The sequence below is a fragment of the Macrobrachium nipponense genome, chromosome 1, assembly GCF_015104395.2.
Source record: "Macrobrachium nipponense isolate FS-2020 chromosome 1, ASM1510439v2, whole genome shotgun sequence".
NCBI classification, from domain to species: domain Eukaryota; kingdom Metazoa; phylum Arthropoda; class Malacostraca; order Decapoda; family Palaemonidae; genus Macrobrachium; species Macrobrachium nipponense.
Genome location: NC_087200.1, coordinates 79,223,977 through 79,242,306, shown reverse-complemented (window position 1 = coordinate 79,242,306; position 18,330 = coordinate 79,223,977). Strand labels below are relative to the sequence as shown.

Below are 18,330 nucleotides of genomic sequence, written 5' to 3'. Positions count from 1 at the left end.
AAATCTTACCAAACTATGAATGATCTTACAACCTCAAATATATTGATACTATGGCATGCTTTGGTAAACCACTTGCATTTCCAAGTATTTCATCTTTGCTGGATGTACTACTCTCTGTTTCAGCTGGCTTGCCCTTTGAGTAGATGTAGATGATCTCTAAATTTTGCACATGCAAACCATTATTCCACAGTGCTGGGGTCACTCCAACTTCTCTTGCTAGATGCAAATTCATCTGATAAAGTGTCAAACTTCGTACTAAATAAGAGCTGGATATTGGGAGCATATCCCACTTGGGGTCATCTTTCGCAACCTGAAATGACTAAATTTTGTTAGATTCTTAGTTGATAAATTGAAGCTTCCCTTTTGTTAAAATCTTATCAAAATCATACTTCCTAAGAAGCAATTAATTTATTTTACACAGCTTATGTGCCATAGCTACATTGTATCTGGTCACAGCTGTTATAAGTTACTTATCCAAGATTCGTCAGTAATTACTTCCCTGATATAATGGTTATATTATTTATTGAACTCTGAGATTTACTGGAAACAAAACTGGTTTACTATTAAATTTACATACAGTGATACAGTTTTTACCCTAGGTGGTTTTAAGGTCTGAAGATACAACAAAGATAGGTTAAGTAAAGAGCATAGTACAATTTCTTTCTGCCTGTTTCAGTCTCGTGCATGAAATATATCTTGACCTTAGGATATGATGAAAGGATTTACATGCATCCCAGCGTAAGATTTCTTTCACATGAGCAGCTTTTTCCCGCAAAGGGAAACTGCGGTAGAAATTCACCTGCCGCATTGATTTCTACATCGTGCGGCACTGAGTGGTCTAGAAAACTGAAGAAGTCTATGGAGCTGTTCAGACGAACGTTTTTTTTCCCGTGTGGCAGTAATACATATACATACTACTATTGCTATTTCATTTACCTCACAATCAGGTCAACAGCTTCTTCAGGAGGAATGGGTTCTTCAAATGAAAAAGACAACATGCGAAAATAATAGAACAACTTTTCTTCATCACCTTTCAGAATGTTCCTTGAAGCATCTTGAAGCTGTTTATTGGGTGGGTCGACCATTTACACTGTCCCTTATTTTTCTAACACCCTGTTCATTAAGTACTACACCTATGTCAATCTGCTTGACGTCCTCCATCTAAAGTAGCCTACAAGGTGAACTGAGAGGTACTATTTGCAAATCACAATTTTTGCATGGCAGGCAAGCCATAGGGAAAAACCATTCATGTAAAGGCACGTTTTCTTGACACCCCAACCCATGTGACGGGGGCCTAAGAAATTGAGTTTGTTAACATAGATTTGGGGGAATAAGTATGTCTGATACAGCCAACTCAAGTCCCATTATAAGTTTAGTGATCAAATAAAAGTTGTACTGTAGGGTTCTCCAGGAGCAAGAGTCTGTGCTGGCTTAAGTCAGCAGTAGCAGCAAAGGTCCAAATAGGAAAGTGTTAAGCTATGATCATAATATACTGTACAATTCTTCCAGAAGCTACAAGTACTTTTATTGCTATTATAAATTTTTTTCATGGTCACAGTAAAATACCATTACTGTGTCATAAATTTCACATTATACATTTATATGTGACAATTTGTAAATTCCTCCTATTTAAAGGCTATAGCTTAGTCACATTAAAAATGCTTGTCTCTTCTTATTCTAGGTGGCTTCAGGGAGTTCGTCAACATTTACAGCAGCAGCATAAGCTAAAAAAATGTGATGTTGAAGCTCAGGTTGTAACAGCAGCAACAGAAACAACAACTGGAGTACCTCAGTTCCACCACCAACCTCACCCACCACCACCACCACCACCACAGATGCCTACACAACAGGTAGCACTTCATCCTCCTACAGAGACCTTAAACCAGCCATCTCAAGTATTACAACACACAAACCCTCAGGAGGATAATCCACCAAACCGAGAATATCACACTTTGGAAGCAGCTGCACCAAATGAAGTTAATGCCCCTCAACAGACACTGAATATATTTCATGTTACTGAAGTGGAAGGGCACCAGCAAGGCATATTTCAGTACAGTTAGGAGTGTATATTTGTTAAAGAGCTAGGAATTCAACTAATCTATGTGCCATGGTATTCTAGATTTTTTCTTTCAAACAGCTCTACTAAAGCTTTTATATTATATAATGCTATTTCTGTGAGCACATTTTTGTCATTAGAATGTAATACATTCATATACTATATAACTGTATACTTCACTGGACATGGTACTCCCCATAATGTTGATTTATGAATTAGTTTGTGTATCATACATTCTTTTAATTCTTGAAACAAAACTGACAGGCATTCACATAATTTATAATCTTTACATTATTTATGCTGTGGATATGAGGTGAGTAACAGGCAGCATCTGGGTACTATCTGATTTAATATCACAAATCTCTGACGAGACATGGACTTCCATGAACAGAAAAGTAGCATCTAACATCAAAGCAAGACATGCATAAATGGAAAGTTCTCAAGTGCATATGCTTTGAAAGCTTGAAGCATCTTAAATTTACAGATGGTTTTAGTTTTACACATGTTTTACAGATGGTTTTGGTTTTACAAGTGTGATTACGTACTGTAGGTCCTGAAGATAATGAAAATCAATGCTTCAACCCTTCATCTTTGATTTGTGTTTTCCTGGGGAAACTTGATGTTCTGCAGTAGGTCAAGTTTGTAGTTTTGTTCATGGAGATGGATGTCGTCTGGGATTAAAAATGGTTTCAGCCTGTCTATCGAGAGTTGCGTAATAGTTCTCTCCACTGACATCTGATAGCACTTGTCTCTACGCTGCAGGATTCGGTGAGGTCCAGAGTAGATGGAGGAAGGGGGGTGGCTGATGTGCATCAGTTCTGATAAATGCATACAATTTTGTTCAGTCCAGTTCCTTGGGATGTATGCTTTTCTGGCTGCATCATATGTTTTTTTTCTGGCATGATTTGTTTTAATGCTCTACAGACATTGAAGGGGTTGGTTGGCCCTGCTGGGTTTTGGGAAACGTCTGCTGATATTGCTAGCGACTGTCCGTAGAGGCATCCACTGGTGATGCATTAAATGCAGCTTGTGTGGCTGGTCTCAGACCTAATAAAATCCATGGCAACTTTTCTCCACATAAATCCATGGCAACTTTTCTCCACATTTGGCGCTCTATCATACCATTTGCTTCTGGGGTGTATTTTTGTCCCGAGGCTGACGGTGAGGGAGTTCCATAGGGCAGACATGAAATTAGCCTCTATCGCTGGTGATGTACCGAGGGACTCTGTGGCAATTGACCTAAGCACAACTTACAGCTGTCTGCCTTTTGACAGTTATTGCATTAGGCAATCTGGTATTCCGGAGGTATTGCATTAGGCCATCTGGTATTCCAGTCGATGATTGTGAAGAGATATCTGTACCACTCGGAACGGGGTAGTGGTCCCACAGTGTTGACATGAATGTGGGTTAGGCTTCACTCCATTGTATTGAATTGTCCTATCCCTGACTGTATGCCTCGTGACCTTAGATGTTTAGCAGGGGAGACATTCTTGATGTCCAACTTCATGGCCCACCAGATGTACCGTTCTGACAGGATACGGGCTGTGGAACGGCTGGACAGGCTTGACAGGTTATGGACAAGACTGAAAGTCTTCCTCCTTAAGGCTGACGGTAAGTATGTGCGAGGGGATCTGGTACTAGTTTTGCAGGTGATGGTCGTCTCTCTCTCGTCTATGGTGAAATCCCTTCAAGTGAGGGTGGGACTTTCCTGCTGAAGTTGCTTCAGTTCTACGTTATCCTTCTGGGCTGCTGCGATCTCAGGAGACGATATCCCGATCTGGACAGCATTGATGGTACTTCTGCAAAGCTCATCTGCAATGTTGTTGGAAGAGCCCTTCAGGTACCTGATTGTGCAGGAGAACTCAGATATTGCAGACAGATGATGCTGCTGCCGCCCCAACCAACAATTTCTGTTTTTGGTGAAGGTGTGGACCAAGAGTTGATGGTCCATTTGCACCACGAACTGCTGTCCCTTGAGTATGTGTTGGAAATGCTGAATAGTGCAGTGAATGGCAAACAACTCTGTTTAACGTGGAGTATTTCTGTTCTGCTGGAGATGGCTTTTTGCTAAAGAAAGCCAACAGCTGACAACCTTCGTCTGTATCCTACTTGAGTACTGCGCCCATCGCAGTGTTACTTGCATCAATTGTCAGAGTTAAAGACCTATGGGATAGAGGAAACATTAGCGTTACTGTGGAACTCAAGAGCTTTTTTGGCTAATTGGAAAGCTGTCTTTTGTTTGTCAGATCAACATAAAGATTTTGGTTTTCCCTTTAAGCATTCATAAAAGGGGGACATGATTTCAGCTAGAATGGTTATGAATTGGTGGTAATAGTAGATCATGCCAGCAAATTCTTGGATTGCTTTGATGGCGTTTAGCCTTGAGAAATCGGTGGTAGCTTGGACCTTTGTTGGGAGGGGTTTGACTCCTCCTGAATATCAGGATATCATCGACAAGAATGATGCAGCAGGACAATTTTCCCAGTATCTCATCCATGAGGCATTGGAAGATCGCACAAACATTTTGAAGGCCGAAATAGCTGTAGTTGAAGGTGCATGTCGGGAAGAGGGTTATGATAGCTAATTTTTTTACAAAGGACTTGGTAGTACCCCCTCAGCAGGTAAATTTTTGTGAATACTTTGAAGCCTTCTAGTTGGTTTGTTATGTCGTTGATGTTAGGCAGGGGTTATCGGTTTTGTTTTGTTTTGATTTTGACATCAAGTTGTCGGCAGTCGCTGCATTACTGCCATATACCGTCTGTTTAGGTACCATGTGGAGAAGGAATGCCCACAAACTGGCAGATTCCTGCCTATTCCATGTCATGGAATATGTACTCGCTTGGTATATGCTAGTTTGTCTGGGGCCAAATGTCCGAAGTGTGCATGGACTGGGGGTGCCCACCGTTTTGCTGGGCTCTCTAGGCTATGCTGGAGGACATCTTTGAATACTTCTGGAAATTCCTGAAGGACCCAACAGAGCTCTGGTCCTGATGTGGGGTTTGCTGTTGTTCTTGGAGTGATGGGTGCTATAAGGCTGTCTCTCTGAATCAGTCATTGTCTTGCTACGTTTACCACCATGTCATGGGCTTTCAGGAAATCTGCTCCTAGTTGTGCAATTGGTTTTCTGTTGAATGATTATTTCACAGTTCTTTTTCCATACGTTTCAAGTGGGGCGCTGCTGGCAGCAGACACTTATAAGAGTGCTGGGGTTGGGGTTGAAGGCGTTCATGCTGGTCGGATGAAACGAACAACTTGCGTGCGCTTGAGTTGACGAGGAATTGTGTGTTGGACATATTATCTGTGACGTAAAAGCATGTGGTGTTTTTTCGCTTGTACCTGGAAGAAAGACAGCGAAAGGTAGACTTGTTCCCTGTTATGAGGCAACCAATCTGCCTGTCGCTGGCAGTTAGTGATAGCAGGTAGCCGGTCTTGCATTTTTGGGCCTCACTCCCGACTCTCCAGTAGAAGAAACATAGGCCCTTCAGATGTTCCTTTTTGGTCCTATATTTATGTTTGTTTTCCTTCCTATATTTTCAGAAGCAGTATATGGGAGTGGTGGGGCCCTCTGGCTCACTGTCCAGTTCTGTGTCGCTTTAATGCCGTGGTTGTGGGTTGGCTGCTGCTACGCAGGTGGTTGGGTGGGTTGTGACGATGTCTGGGCCACATGAACCAAGTCTACCATTCATAAGAATTTGTCGAGGGGCATGGTGGATGCATTGGGTATCGCGGCAACTGTTTGGCATGGCAACTTTGTCAGGAGGACCTCTCATGCAAGGTCTAGTGTTATTTCTGGTCAACTGTTTGTGCTGGGGATCATTACAGACAAAGTAGTTGTTAGTAGATGTGATGGACGTTGGTCTCCTATTGCTGATTCTATGTTGTCTAGGAATTTCGTAGCTCTGATAAAGGCAGAGGGCATGCTGAAGGATGACCTCAGTTATGTTGTCAACATCTCGTACAAGATGGTGGTCTGTGGCTTGGCTAGTCACTTTGCAATTTGTTTGAAGATGGTGTCTGACAGGAGCTCAAGGACGGCATCGTCTTTGTGTGATGACTGTGATATTCATGGATCTGAAGATGGCCTTCGTCCTGAAGAACCAGGCCGCTGGGTTGTGCGTTGTAAATGGGGGCAGGTGGAGGATCTAGCTGTGGCGTTGTCGTTGGTTGGGCCGTTGGTGTCTGTCATCTCGGTGGTAACCAGTATGGAGACAAGGTGAGTAAAAGGCATTGTCTGGGTACTTTCCGAGTTAATGTCACAAACCTGACAAGACATGGACTTCTGCGAATGTAAAGGTAGCATCTACTATCAGAGCAACCTGGAAAAGAGTTAACAGTTCTTTGTACATCGTACAAAATAAGGAAAGTTTTCCATTACATATGGTTCGAAAGCTCAAAGTGTTTTGACATGAAAATCACTGCTTCAGCCTTCTTTATGTTTTCTGGGGAAACTATGTTCTGCAGTAGGTCAAGTTTGTTGTTTTGTACTGCAGATGCCAAAGGGCCCAAGCAGGCCCCTACAATACTGTAGAGTATATTGGTGGTATTAACATCCAATAAGCAACCTTAGATATTGATTTTGTGTATGGTCACTCAGACAAATTTACTTCATCAAAGGCATTGCTACAAACTTTGTTCTAGTAACACTTATTACTCTTATATATGAATGCAAAATATTATTGTATTCAATTATTTATGATATAGCATATTTTTTATTTGTAATTTTCTCATTGAATGTCACAGAATTTGTCACTTACTTACCCTGGATATCCTGATTGTCATCATGTACAAGGTGTATCTTCATTAGCAATAAAATGACATTTTTACAATAAAATGAGGTTTTAGTTATACTTACCTAGTAATTATACAGCTAAGAGTTTCACTTGCCAGGCAAGTAAAATTCTGAAATTCGTGGGTCTCACCAATTTTTTGTTTTGTTTTGGGTAGGTAACACTGCCCCACCCACTTACGGGAAAGAAATGGAGTGTGGGCTCCAATTATATAATTACTGGTAAGTATAAGTAAAACCTTATTTAATTTTATTTAAAGATGTAATTTTTAATTATGTAACTTACCCAGTAATTATATAGCTGACTGCCACATTGAGGGAAGGTAGGAAGCATGAATATTCTACCTCAAAATTTTATAAATATAAATAGTACGTAGATCGAGAACAGAAAGCTTTGCCAACATTAAAGGTTTGTTGATTACTTACCTAATAAGAGAGTTGATGCAGGAAAAACTGCCTCTGGTTGCCACTCATCATGCAAGGCAAAGACGTGGTGTTAAAGCCATGCAGCGCCTATTACTTTAGTGGGACCTTTGTAGCGAAGGACCATTTTTGATGGCTAACACAGGATAAAAATTGCTCCTACCCAGTGCTCTGTACCAACAATTCACCAGAAAATACTGTTACCTATATCCAAAACATTTAAAAACCACCACCCTACCAAAGGACTGGAGGGTATTCCAGGTACTTCTTGCCTCCAGGTACTTCTTGCCTCCAGGTTCCCCCCAAAAAATCACACCTTATACCAAGGAGAATAAGAATTTAGAAAGGGTTGCTTCCCACATGTTCTTTCCCAACACCACACCAGCTGCAAGAAACAGACCCAGGGTACTGCAGTCCTCATACACTGTCAGTATCATGAAGATGATCTTTCCACCGTTATCCCTACATTAAGGGGTCAGTTGCCTGATGCGTGCCTCCACTGCCTTCTATCTAAGGCATTATCCTCCACCAAACCTTTTCTCTCCATATCTTCCTTCACTTTATCTTGCCATCTAATTCTCTGTCTTCCTCTTAATCTTCTTCCTCTAACAGGTTCTTCCCAAGCCCTCTTCACTCCCTCGTCATCCATCCTTAGCACATGCCCGTAAAATCTCAATTGTGAATTGTGACTCTTATCACCTCTGAAATTTTTTACTAAGCCTGCTCTTCTTATTTCATAATTTTCCAATCTCTCAAGCAGCAATATTCCCATAATCCACCTCAGGATTCTCATCTCTGTTCTCTCAAGCTTTACTTCCTCTTTTCCTCTTAGAGCCTATGTTTCCAATCTATACATTAACACTGGTCTTATCATTGTGCTAAATATCTTGATTTTTAGCTGAATTGGCATTTTCTTATCACAAACTACTTCAGCTACATCTCTCCACCTCCTCAATGCTGCTTTTATCCTACTGTCAACTTCAGCCTCGCATCCCCCCTCTTGGCTTAAATTGGATCCTAGGTATTTAAATTTGTTCATATACGGAACAAACCTTTGGTCTTAACATTAGGATTTACTAGCACCAAGCTGGAAACCGGTAGAATTAAAATTACACTTGTGAGATCCAGGGACTATTGGCATCTATACCAGGTCACGGGGCATGTATACCCAGAATGCCCTCGGCGTCCTGTGACCCATCAGTTATTTTCCTACCGCCTTTAAGATAAGACGTGTTTACTGTCTATCTGATTTAAAGCCGGTTTTCAGTTTGCCCATTTTTTATCCATTTCATTTTTCATTTTCTAATTACTTTTTCTTTCTCCGAGTGTGCTCAGTGTGAGTGTGATCGGTAAGAGTGTATAAGTGGTATGATGGAGATTTTCGCCTCAACATCGGGATCGTCTACCGTTTCGAAGAGGAGACAAAGGAAATGCCACAGAGTCAGTGGCTTTCCATGTTCTAGATTTCTAACTTCGGTGTCGGCGGATCCTCATCCAACGTGTAGTAGGTGCAGGGAAAATGTATGTACGATTACTAATCCATGTTCTGTTTGTCGGGGTTGGTCAGTGGAACAGTGGAAAAAGTTCTATGAGAAAGGCCAATACAAAAGGAAGGTGGTGACGCCATCTTTGGATGACCAATAAACCAGACTGCTCCATATGTTTCTCTACCTGCTTTTGATTTGTCCCATACCCCTTCGGTTTCTCCTAGCGATTCATTATCGGAAACGTCAGGAGGGGTTTTGGGTAATTTTATGCATAATATGCACGCTCCTTTGTTCCTAGCAGGTAGAGGGGGAGCATCGCCATCTTTGTTCCAGACGCCGGCTCCCGAAGCGCATAGGTTGGACGGTACGTGGTCAGCGCTAGGCCTACCAGGCGTACCAACCTTGGATGGTTTGCTTGCGCATTATATGGCGTTACGGTTCCAGCAGGGTCCGGCAGCGCTGAATGTTCCTCATCCCCCTGGCTTGCAATTTATGGGAAATAATGTCGCGGCTACGCCATCAAATTCAATGTTTACAGTGATGCAGAATGTGGGAGGTAGTTTGGCAGCAAACGTGCGGTTGCCAGCAGAAGCCGCACAGTCTCTCCCTACGAGATTGGTAACGTCACAACATTCGTCACACACCGATATGGCAGGTGCGATGACGTCACAGAATGCTTCTCGGCCTATTTCGCTGCACCCAGACTCAAATACGCCTTCTGACTTGGCAATACAAACTGTAATGCAGAAATTACAGGATATAGAGAAGAGAGTGGATAAGAGAGACAAAAAGAAAAGGTGTGATTCGCCTTCTTCGTCTTCTTCCTCTAGTTCGGCGTCATCACTAAGTCCAATGACGTAACGGCGAGCACGAGTCAAGCGTTGGAGGATTCGGGATTTCGCGACTGATCCTCTGACTAAGAGGAGAAGAGTGAATTCTTCTTATCTTCAGACCAGGACTGTTGTATCCCAGTCAGCAGGAAGGTCGGGACTCGGGAAGTCAGTGGCTGGTAAGCACAAAGCTAGCGGACGAAGCTGTTTGCAAGAGTCCGAACAAGCGAGAGAGGCGACGGCCGACGGACTAGCGGCCGACGCAGAGTTGCCAGTTCGGATTACAAAGACTACGATACTGCTGGTAAAATCGACGTTGGCGGCGAAGGGTGCAGCAGAGGGTAGAATGCAGGTTCCAGTTTTGCCCGTAAGGCCATTCAAAATACGCACAAAGGATGATAAGGCTCCTATTAAAAGTACGAAAAATAGGGAGTTGGCAACCTCGTCGGATACGTTCGTGGAAGGCAGTGTCCGTCTGGATGAAAGGTCGAGGCCGATTTCCCAGACGCTTGAAAACGATACCAATCCTAATAGAGACGAAGTTATATCCGTTTCAAGGGAGCCTTCATCTTGGAGATCTAGACGAGATTCTCGCTCTAGATCCATGAGCAGAGAAAGTGTGAGGCGTTCTCGTTCCCCTTCTGACTATTCGGGATCGAGCCAATGGCGGCCATCAAAGATCAAAGAGACCGCGGCCGTAGGGGCAGGCGGCCGTGGAATTCCTGGCCGTTTGTCCGAAGATAGGGGTGAGACAACATCCCCTGTGATAGGGGTGAGACAACATCCCCTGTGATAGGGGTGAGACAACATCCCCTGTGAGGGAGAAGAGTACATTAGAGCTGGAGGAAGGAGAAAACCAAGAGCTTCTGGCCTCGTATGCAGAGGTGATTGATTTGATTCGTCAATTCAATAACCTTTCGGAGAAGACAGAAACACCTGGCAGTATGCTTCCTCCAGGAATCGACATGGTATTTGGATTAAAAAGGGATACCAAGGTGTCGTATGAATTGCCTTGTTCGAGTCATGCGGATTCTGACTTACAACACATAAACGCAAAGATTACAGGAAGGGATAATTCCTTAAGATCTAATAGATCATTTAAATTTATTCCTCCTCCAATGATAAAGCAAAGGAAATATTATACGACACCGAAGGTCCCTTTGCTGTCTAGACAAGTGAACCCTAATGTTGTAAGATTAAGGCCTGGATTAATCTTGGATCAGGTTAAAATGGAGTGCCCTTCGATGACGTACCAAGAGGCTGCTACGTTAGAAGCAACAGCTTCTTCTGTCTTTCAGACTGCTTCTTGGTTAGACCTTTGGTCAACAGCAGTGGCGAAGATTGCATCCTCGGAAGTGACAAGAAAGGTAGTGGATGAATCATTGTTCATTAGATTGCTACAATCAGGTTCCAAAGCGATTGCCAATGTTTGGGCAAATATCCTGCTAATGAGGAGAGATGCAGCGTTGGCTAGACTAAGCCGCACTGTGGATTTGGATTCCCTGTTAGCGATGAGGAATGGGGATATCTTGGAGTTGCAACTGCTGTTGCCAGAGGTCATACTGGAAGAGGCGATAGATAGAAGAAGGATGGACACTAACGATAGGTTGGTGCAGCAGGCAGTTAGGAAAACATCTAACATTCAAGCTACTTCTTTGGAGGTGAGGCAACAGCAAATATCTCTGAAGAAGACAGTGAGACATAACATCCCTAATAGAGCCACAAGACCCTCTTCCCCAAAGAGGCTAACTCATCGGCCCTTTCACAATAGAAACAACAGAGGAAGGGGGAGTAGGGGAAGAGGGAGAGGCTCAAGAAGATAGGATGGGCGCCTCTCATCCCTCGGCCACACTAGTGGGGGGTTGCCTGGCAAATCACTGGAAGGTGTGGCAGGAACTGGGGCAGAGCAGTGGGTGGTTGATATTCTCAGGGTCGGGTATTTGATTCCGTTTGAGGTAACCCCGCCCCTGACAGAACAGCCATTACCCCACTTCACTTATGCTCAGGAATCTCAAAAGGCCATTATTCTGCAAGACGAAGTGAAGAAGATGACGGAAAAAGGAGCTGTGGAACAAGTATGCAGTCCGTCGAAAGGCTTCTACAGCAGGATTTTCCTGGTACCCAAAGCCAACGGGGAGTGGAGGACAGTAATAGACCTGTCAACTTTGAATCTGTTTATAAGGAAAACCAGTTTCAAAATGGAAACTCCAAAAACGGTTCTACAAGCAGTCAGGATCGGGGACTTTATGCTGACAGTCGATCTGAAGGACGCATACTTTCAGATACCAGTCCATCAGTCTTCAAGGAAATTTCTCCGCTTCGGTCTTGCAGGGAAAGCTTTCGAATTCAAGGTCTTGTGCTTCGGATTGACAACGTCTCCTCAAGTTTTTACAAGAGTGTTCACTCTCGTGTCGACGTGGGCGCATGCTCAGGGGATCAGGCTAATGAGATATCTGGATGATTGGCTAGTGATAGCGAAGTCCAGAGAGAAATTACTCAGGGACAGGGCGACCCTCCTGCAGTTTTGTCACAGCCTAGGTATTGTGATAAATCAGGAGAAGTCGCAGTCGGATCCAAGTCAACATTTGGAGTATCTGGAAATGGTTATAGACACAACAGAAGCCAAAGTATTCCCGACAGACCAAAGAATAGAGAAATGCAAACAAGTGGTGAATGCCTTTCTGGGAAAACAAACACAGCCAGCAAGGCAGTGGCAGGTAGTACTGGGAATCCTAACTTCCCTGGAAAAGCTAGTACCACAAGGAAGTCTACACCTTCGGTCTCTACAATGGAGGATGAAGGAGTTCTGGTCACCAATAGTAGATCACCCGTACGAGCAAATTCCCTTGTCGGCAGAAGTGAGGAAAGACTTGCTGTGGTGGGTGAACGACGACAATCTGACAGTGGGTGTCCCCCTTCAACAATCCTCCCCGGACCTCTTGCTGTTCTCAGATGCATCACTAGAAGGCTGGGGAGCCCATATGGAGGAGTTGATGGTGTCAGCAAAATGGAGCTGCAAGGACAGAGAACTCCATATAAATGTGCTGGAGTTAAAAGCAGCATTTCTAGCTCTACAGGAATTCAGTGAGAGTTTAAAGGGACATTCAGTGGTATTGATGTCAGACAACACCACAGTAGTAGCTTATATAAACAAATAAGGAGGCCTAGTTTCTCAGCAGTTATATGTGATGACAGTTCAACTTCATCAGTGGGCTGTAGAGAACCTGGTAGACATCAGGGCCAGGTATATTCCGGGAAAAAGAAACATAGTGGCCGACAAGTTGAGCCGCAGGGATCAGATTCTGGTAACGGAGTGGTCCTTGCACCAACAGGTAGTGGACAGGATGCTCATGTTGTGGGAAGGGCCGATCATAGACCTATTCGCAACCAGGTACAACAAAAAGTTGGAAGTGTATTGTTCGGTAGTCCCAGACGCAGAGGCAGTAACAGAAGATGCGCTACAACACCCTTGGGACAATCTGGACTTGTACGCATTTCCTCCATTTTGTCTAATACGTCAGGTTCTGAACAAGGTAATGCGGTCTCAGAACCTCAAGATGAGCCTGGTAGCTCCGTTATGGCCGAAGGCAGAGTGGTTTCCAGACCTACTGGAACTCCTAATAGACGTGCCGAGAGTGTTACCCCCCATGGAGCAACCTGCTGTGTTAGCCGCACATGGAGAGGTACCACCAGTCGGTGAAGTCCCTATCGCTTCACCGGTGGAGACTGTCAAGTATCTCCTCCGAGCGAGAGGGTTTTCGCAGAAAGCAGCGACTCAGATGGCAGGAAATATCAGAAAATCATCTGCGCCAGTATACCAAGGAAAGTGGTCAGCATAGTGTGATTGGTGTCGTAGAGGGAACTTGTCTCCACTCGGTACCACTATTCAGCAGTTAGCAGACTTTCTGGTATATATCTCAGAACAGAAAAGCATATTTCTGTATCTGCAGTGAAGGGGTACAGGGCTGCTCTAGCCTTAGTGTTATGAATGAAAGGGGTGGACATTTCGTCTTCATGGGAGTTGGCCATGCTGATGAGGAGCTTTGAACAGCCATGTCCACCAACGGAACTAAAAGCCCCAGATTGGGATCTGACCATGGTACTAAGTAGTCTGACAAAACCCCCCTACAAACCACTAAGGCAGTCCACAGATAGGAGCTTGACCCTGAAGAGTCTTCTTATTGGTCCTGGCTTCAACCAAAAGGGTGGGTGAGCTACATGGCCTGTCATATCTCATAAAGCACTCGAGAGGTTGGAGGTCAATGGTATTTGAGTTTGTTCCTGAATTCGTGGGCCAAGACCCAAAACCCAACAATAGTGGACGGCAGATTCGACTCCTTTGCCATACCTTCCTTGGCAGACTTTGTAGACAATGACAAAGATGAGATGCTTCTGTGCCCCGTCAGGGCACTAAGGGAGTACTTAAGAAGAACAAGGCACCTCAGGCCGGGGTGCTGGAGGTTGTCCGTAAGTACAGGATGGAACAAGAAGGAAGTGTCCAGGAATACAATATCGTTTTGGCTAAGGGGGACGATCAGAATTGCTTACATGACAGAAGACCTGGGGTCAAATAGCCAGATGGGAGCTAGAGCTCATGACATTAGGGGCTTGAGTGCTTCTTTGGCATTTAAGAAGAACATGTCTGTGGAGAGAATTATGAAAGCTGGTGTGAGGAAACGTCAAACAACTTTCACCTCATTTTATTTGAAAGATGTTGCCCATAGATCCTTGGACACTTTTTCCTTGGGTCCAGTGGTGGCAGCCCAACAAGTGATATAGCTCATCCAGTACCCCTAGCGGGTCAGTTTGCGTCTAGTTTAAGATGAAGGTATGAAAGTAGAATGAATGGGATGACTGGTCTTTTTTCTTTACTACTTTCTTCCTATTCCTTTAACTACGGGCAATATGAAGGAGGGTACCGTCATATGCTGGAACGGACTAGATGCAGGTGAGGTGGTCAGCCATACTGTGAAGCTATCTTAGGTTATGGTATACTTTTCAGTAGCAACACACCCCTCTAGATAATAGGGAAGAGAGGGGTGAGGGTGGATCCAGTTACAAGGGACAAGAGTAAACCATAGAATGGTATCAACACCCAGTAAGGGAAACCAATAGATTCGCTTATATCTTTGGTTCTAGGTTCATTGTCCATTCTCTTAGAATTTCCCTAATGTATTCAGAAATGGATAAGGTGGCAAACTCCCAGTCAGTTGTAGAGACTTACCTCCCTCCAATAAGTAAGTCTATCCTAATGTTAAGACCGAAGGTTTGTTCCGTATATGAACAAATACCAAATTTGTAACTAATTTGTATTTTTCATAACTAACAAACCTGAGGTCTTAACAGGTGAAGGCCCACCTCGAACCACCCCTCTAGCAGTCTAAACTGGGTTAGAAATATAACTGATGGGTCACAGGACGCCGAGGGCATTCTGGGTATACATGCCCCATGACCTGGTATAGATGCCAATAGTCCCTGGATCTCACAAGTGTAATTTTAATTCTACCGGTTTCCAGCTTGGCGCTAGTAAATCCTAATGTTAAGACCTCAGGTTTGTCAGTTATGAAAAATACAAATTAGTTACAAATTTGGTATCTTTCTGGCTGTTTTACCATCGAGAGTCTTCTTTCTTGTATGATTATTCTGTCTTTGTGTCTCTACTCCTCACCAAAACCTGTTTTATTCACATTCACCATTAAGCCACTCTTCTCCAAAGACTTCTGTCACTCTCCACCCCTTCTCTGTAGGTCCTCCTCATCTTCAGCAGTAATCACCAAATCATCGGCGTACAACTCCACCCACAGCACTTCATTCTTGATCTTTTCACTCAGCACATCCATGACCAGCACAAACAAAAATGGGCTTAATGCTGACCCCTGGTGTAATCCAACACTAACATCAAATTTTTCTTTCTCCAACTCAACATCATGAAGATAATGCGAAGCAAGCACTGATTTGTATTTCCAAAATGTAGAATTTAGAGTTGTTGGGGTGAAGAAGTTTCTTTTAAAGGCCAACAAAGTGGCTACTACTCTAATATCAGGAGCTTTAACCTTACACAGCGGAAATACGTCATCCTGAAGAGTGTGCTTCTTGGAAGACGTCTCTTAGGAAGAATGCTGGAGCTTTCTTAGACAAAGGCCTGGATGGGTTAATACAGAGCACCAAAGACCACCTGAGTTGCCACGAATGTTGTTTGTTCTGTGTAAGTAATAGTTTAAGGACCTCATTGGGCACAAGGTCCTTTCCACATCATCATTTTCCAAGACTTCAGTTAAATTTGTAATTGAGAAAGAATGAGGCCATGGATTAGCCAAAAAGCTAAGGGAATAAGAGCAAATTGCATTCCCTTTAGAAAAGCCTACTTTTCTATCCAAGGCATAAACTGAGCTGATCCTTTTGTCGATGCTGAGGGTACTAGGAAGTGTTTTCCTAGTTAAGTCCTTCAGACGAATTGCATGCATAGGCTCAAAATGAGGTCCTGACAACCACTTTGAAACAGTACCCAAATTCCAAGGCACCATGGGGGAATCTTTACACTTGGAGGTGTCAAAAGTCTTTACAAGGTCCGAGATGTCTGAATTGGAGGACAAGTCTAATCCTCTGTGACGAAAAACTGAGGCCAACAAGGCTCTATATCCCTTTATGGTAGAAGTTGAAAGGTTCTTAGCAGACCTCAAGTGGAGTAATAAATCAGCTATTCTTTCTAAGGGGCATCTTGATAGTTTGAATCCTGTCAGGGCCAGAGAAGACAGGCCTTGGTGGAAAATATGATATTTTTATAATAAAATAAGGTTTCACATATACTTACCAAACAATTACAAAGCTGTAAGCTTTCTTACCTGGCAGTTGAAAATCCAAATTTCCTGACAACGGCGATGCAGCCATCATTCATGTACGCGATACAGGTTCCACCCACTTTCGGGAACCCCCGGTACTGCTGAGCTAACTACCATCAACTTGTTGAGCCGCAACGTCCATCTGTGGGGAGGAGGGAGGGCTCTGATTATGTAATTGTTTAGTAAGTATAAGTGAAACCCTATTTTATTTTAAAAATATCATTTTCACATAAGTGACTTAGCAAACAATTACAAAGCTGAATCCACGTTACCTGAAAGGTGGGTACATGGACAGCTTATGAAAAGACAGTGATAATGTGCTCACATTGTATCCAATGTTTGCAGTACCTTACCTTGTGAGAGAGCAGCTGCAGGTGAATACTGCTTCTGGTTGGCGCTCTCATCACTTGTAGGAGACATGGCACTAATGGCCAGGATCGTCCCTTACTAATGGTGGGATTTTGTAACCAAGGAGGTTCACTGATGGTTAACAAAATTTAAAAATTTTGCCCTTGCCCTGGGCTAAGACCAAATAAGCCACAGCACCATCACCTACACTAAAAACAACCATAACCATAAAAAACTGGAGGGTACACCGGGTACAATGTACCCCCAGGCTTCCCAACGACTCCACAGCCTTAAAATCCAAGGCGAGGAGATAGTAGAGGGAAGACAGGTCCCCCTATGCTTCCTTTCCCGACACCATGCCCACCACCGACAACGCTCCCAATCTACAACAATTTTTGAACACAGTCTCTACGTACTTCAAGTAATGTGATGCGAAAATTGATTTCAACCTCCAGAACGTCGATTGCAGAATGGAGGATAGTGACATGTTATGTCTAAAAGCTAATGAAGTCGCCACTACATGAATTTCGTGCGCCTTCACAAAATAGCGTTCTTGGAGAGAGGACGGGAAGGGTCTCTCACTGAACACCAGAGTTGATTCGAATTGCCTCTCAACGTTTCCGTCTTAATCAGGTAGTGTCTAATAGCTCTGACAGGACATATGAATGTTCCTTGTATTCTGCTCCCACAATGTCCGTCAAGTTCTTAATTATGAAAGAGCGAGGCCAAGGATTCGATGGATACTCGTTCTTTTCAAGGAACTCCTTTACATAAGAGTACACTGCGTTATTCTGGGAGACACCTACTTCTTTACTAATCGCTTGCAATTCACTTATTCTGCCTGATGTGGCTAAAGCGACTAAAAACAGTCTTCTTCGTTAAATTCCATAATGAAGAAGCATTAAGAGGCTCGAACTGAGGACTAGAAATCCAACTCAACACTACGTCCAAGTTCCAGTCGACTACCCTAGACTTAACCACTTTTGAGGACTCAAAAGATTTAATAAGGTCACTGATGTCCTGGTCATTCGAAACGTCAAAGCCTCTATGTTTAAAAACAGACAAAATCATGGATCTATATCCCTTAATTGCAGACATGGACAGCTTTCTAGAATCTCTCAGATATAACAGGAATTCTGTGATTTCTGTTATAGAAGTCCTAGAAGAAGAGATGCGGTGTTGTCTGCACCACAACCTGAAGACTCAACTTCGACCGGTAGAGCCTGGCAGAAGAGCTTCTACAGCTCGCAATAGCTTCTGCCGCTCTTCATGAAAAGCCTTTTGCTCTAACAAGATTCCTGACAGTCTGAATCCTGTCGGGGCCAAGCAGATAATCCTTGGTGATACCGATCGAAGTGGGCTTGTTTAAGCAGATACAGACTGTGGAAGGAGCCTGGGGAAGTCCACAAGGAGCTTGAGTAGGAATGAATGAATGAATTTATAAAATTTGTGGCCATTTGCCACACGCTGGAGCCAAAGGCCATTCAGTGCATATATATCGACTGGATATATTTACTAATAAAAGGTACACATATATAATTAATCCAAATTATTAATATCA

General features: G+C 43.5%; 1 protein-coding gene across 1 annotated transcript in view; it reads left to right on the top strand.

Annotated features, from left to right (window-relative positions):
- Positions 1-18,330, top strand: part of LOC135219397 (uncharacterized) — a 93,657-nt gene that overhangs the window by 62,430 nt on the left and 12,897 nt on the right. The window contains exon 8 of the mRNA XM_064256143.1: positions 1,682-18,330. This exon is cut by the window's right edge and continues 12,897 nt beyond it. Within this exon, the coding sequence (XP_064112213.1) occupies positions 1,682-2,060 (379 nt within the window). The 3' untranslated portion in view covers positions 2,061-18,330. The remainder of the gene's footprint in view (positions 1-1,681) is intronic.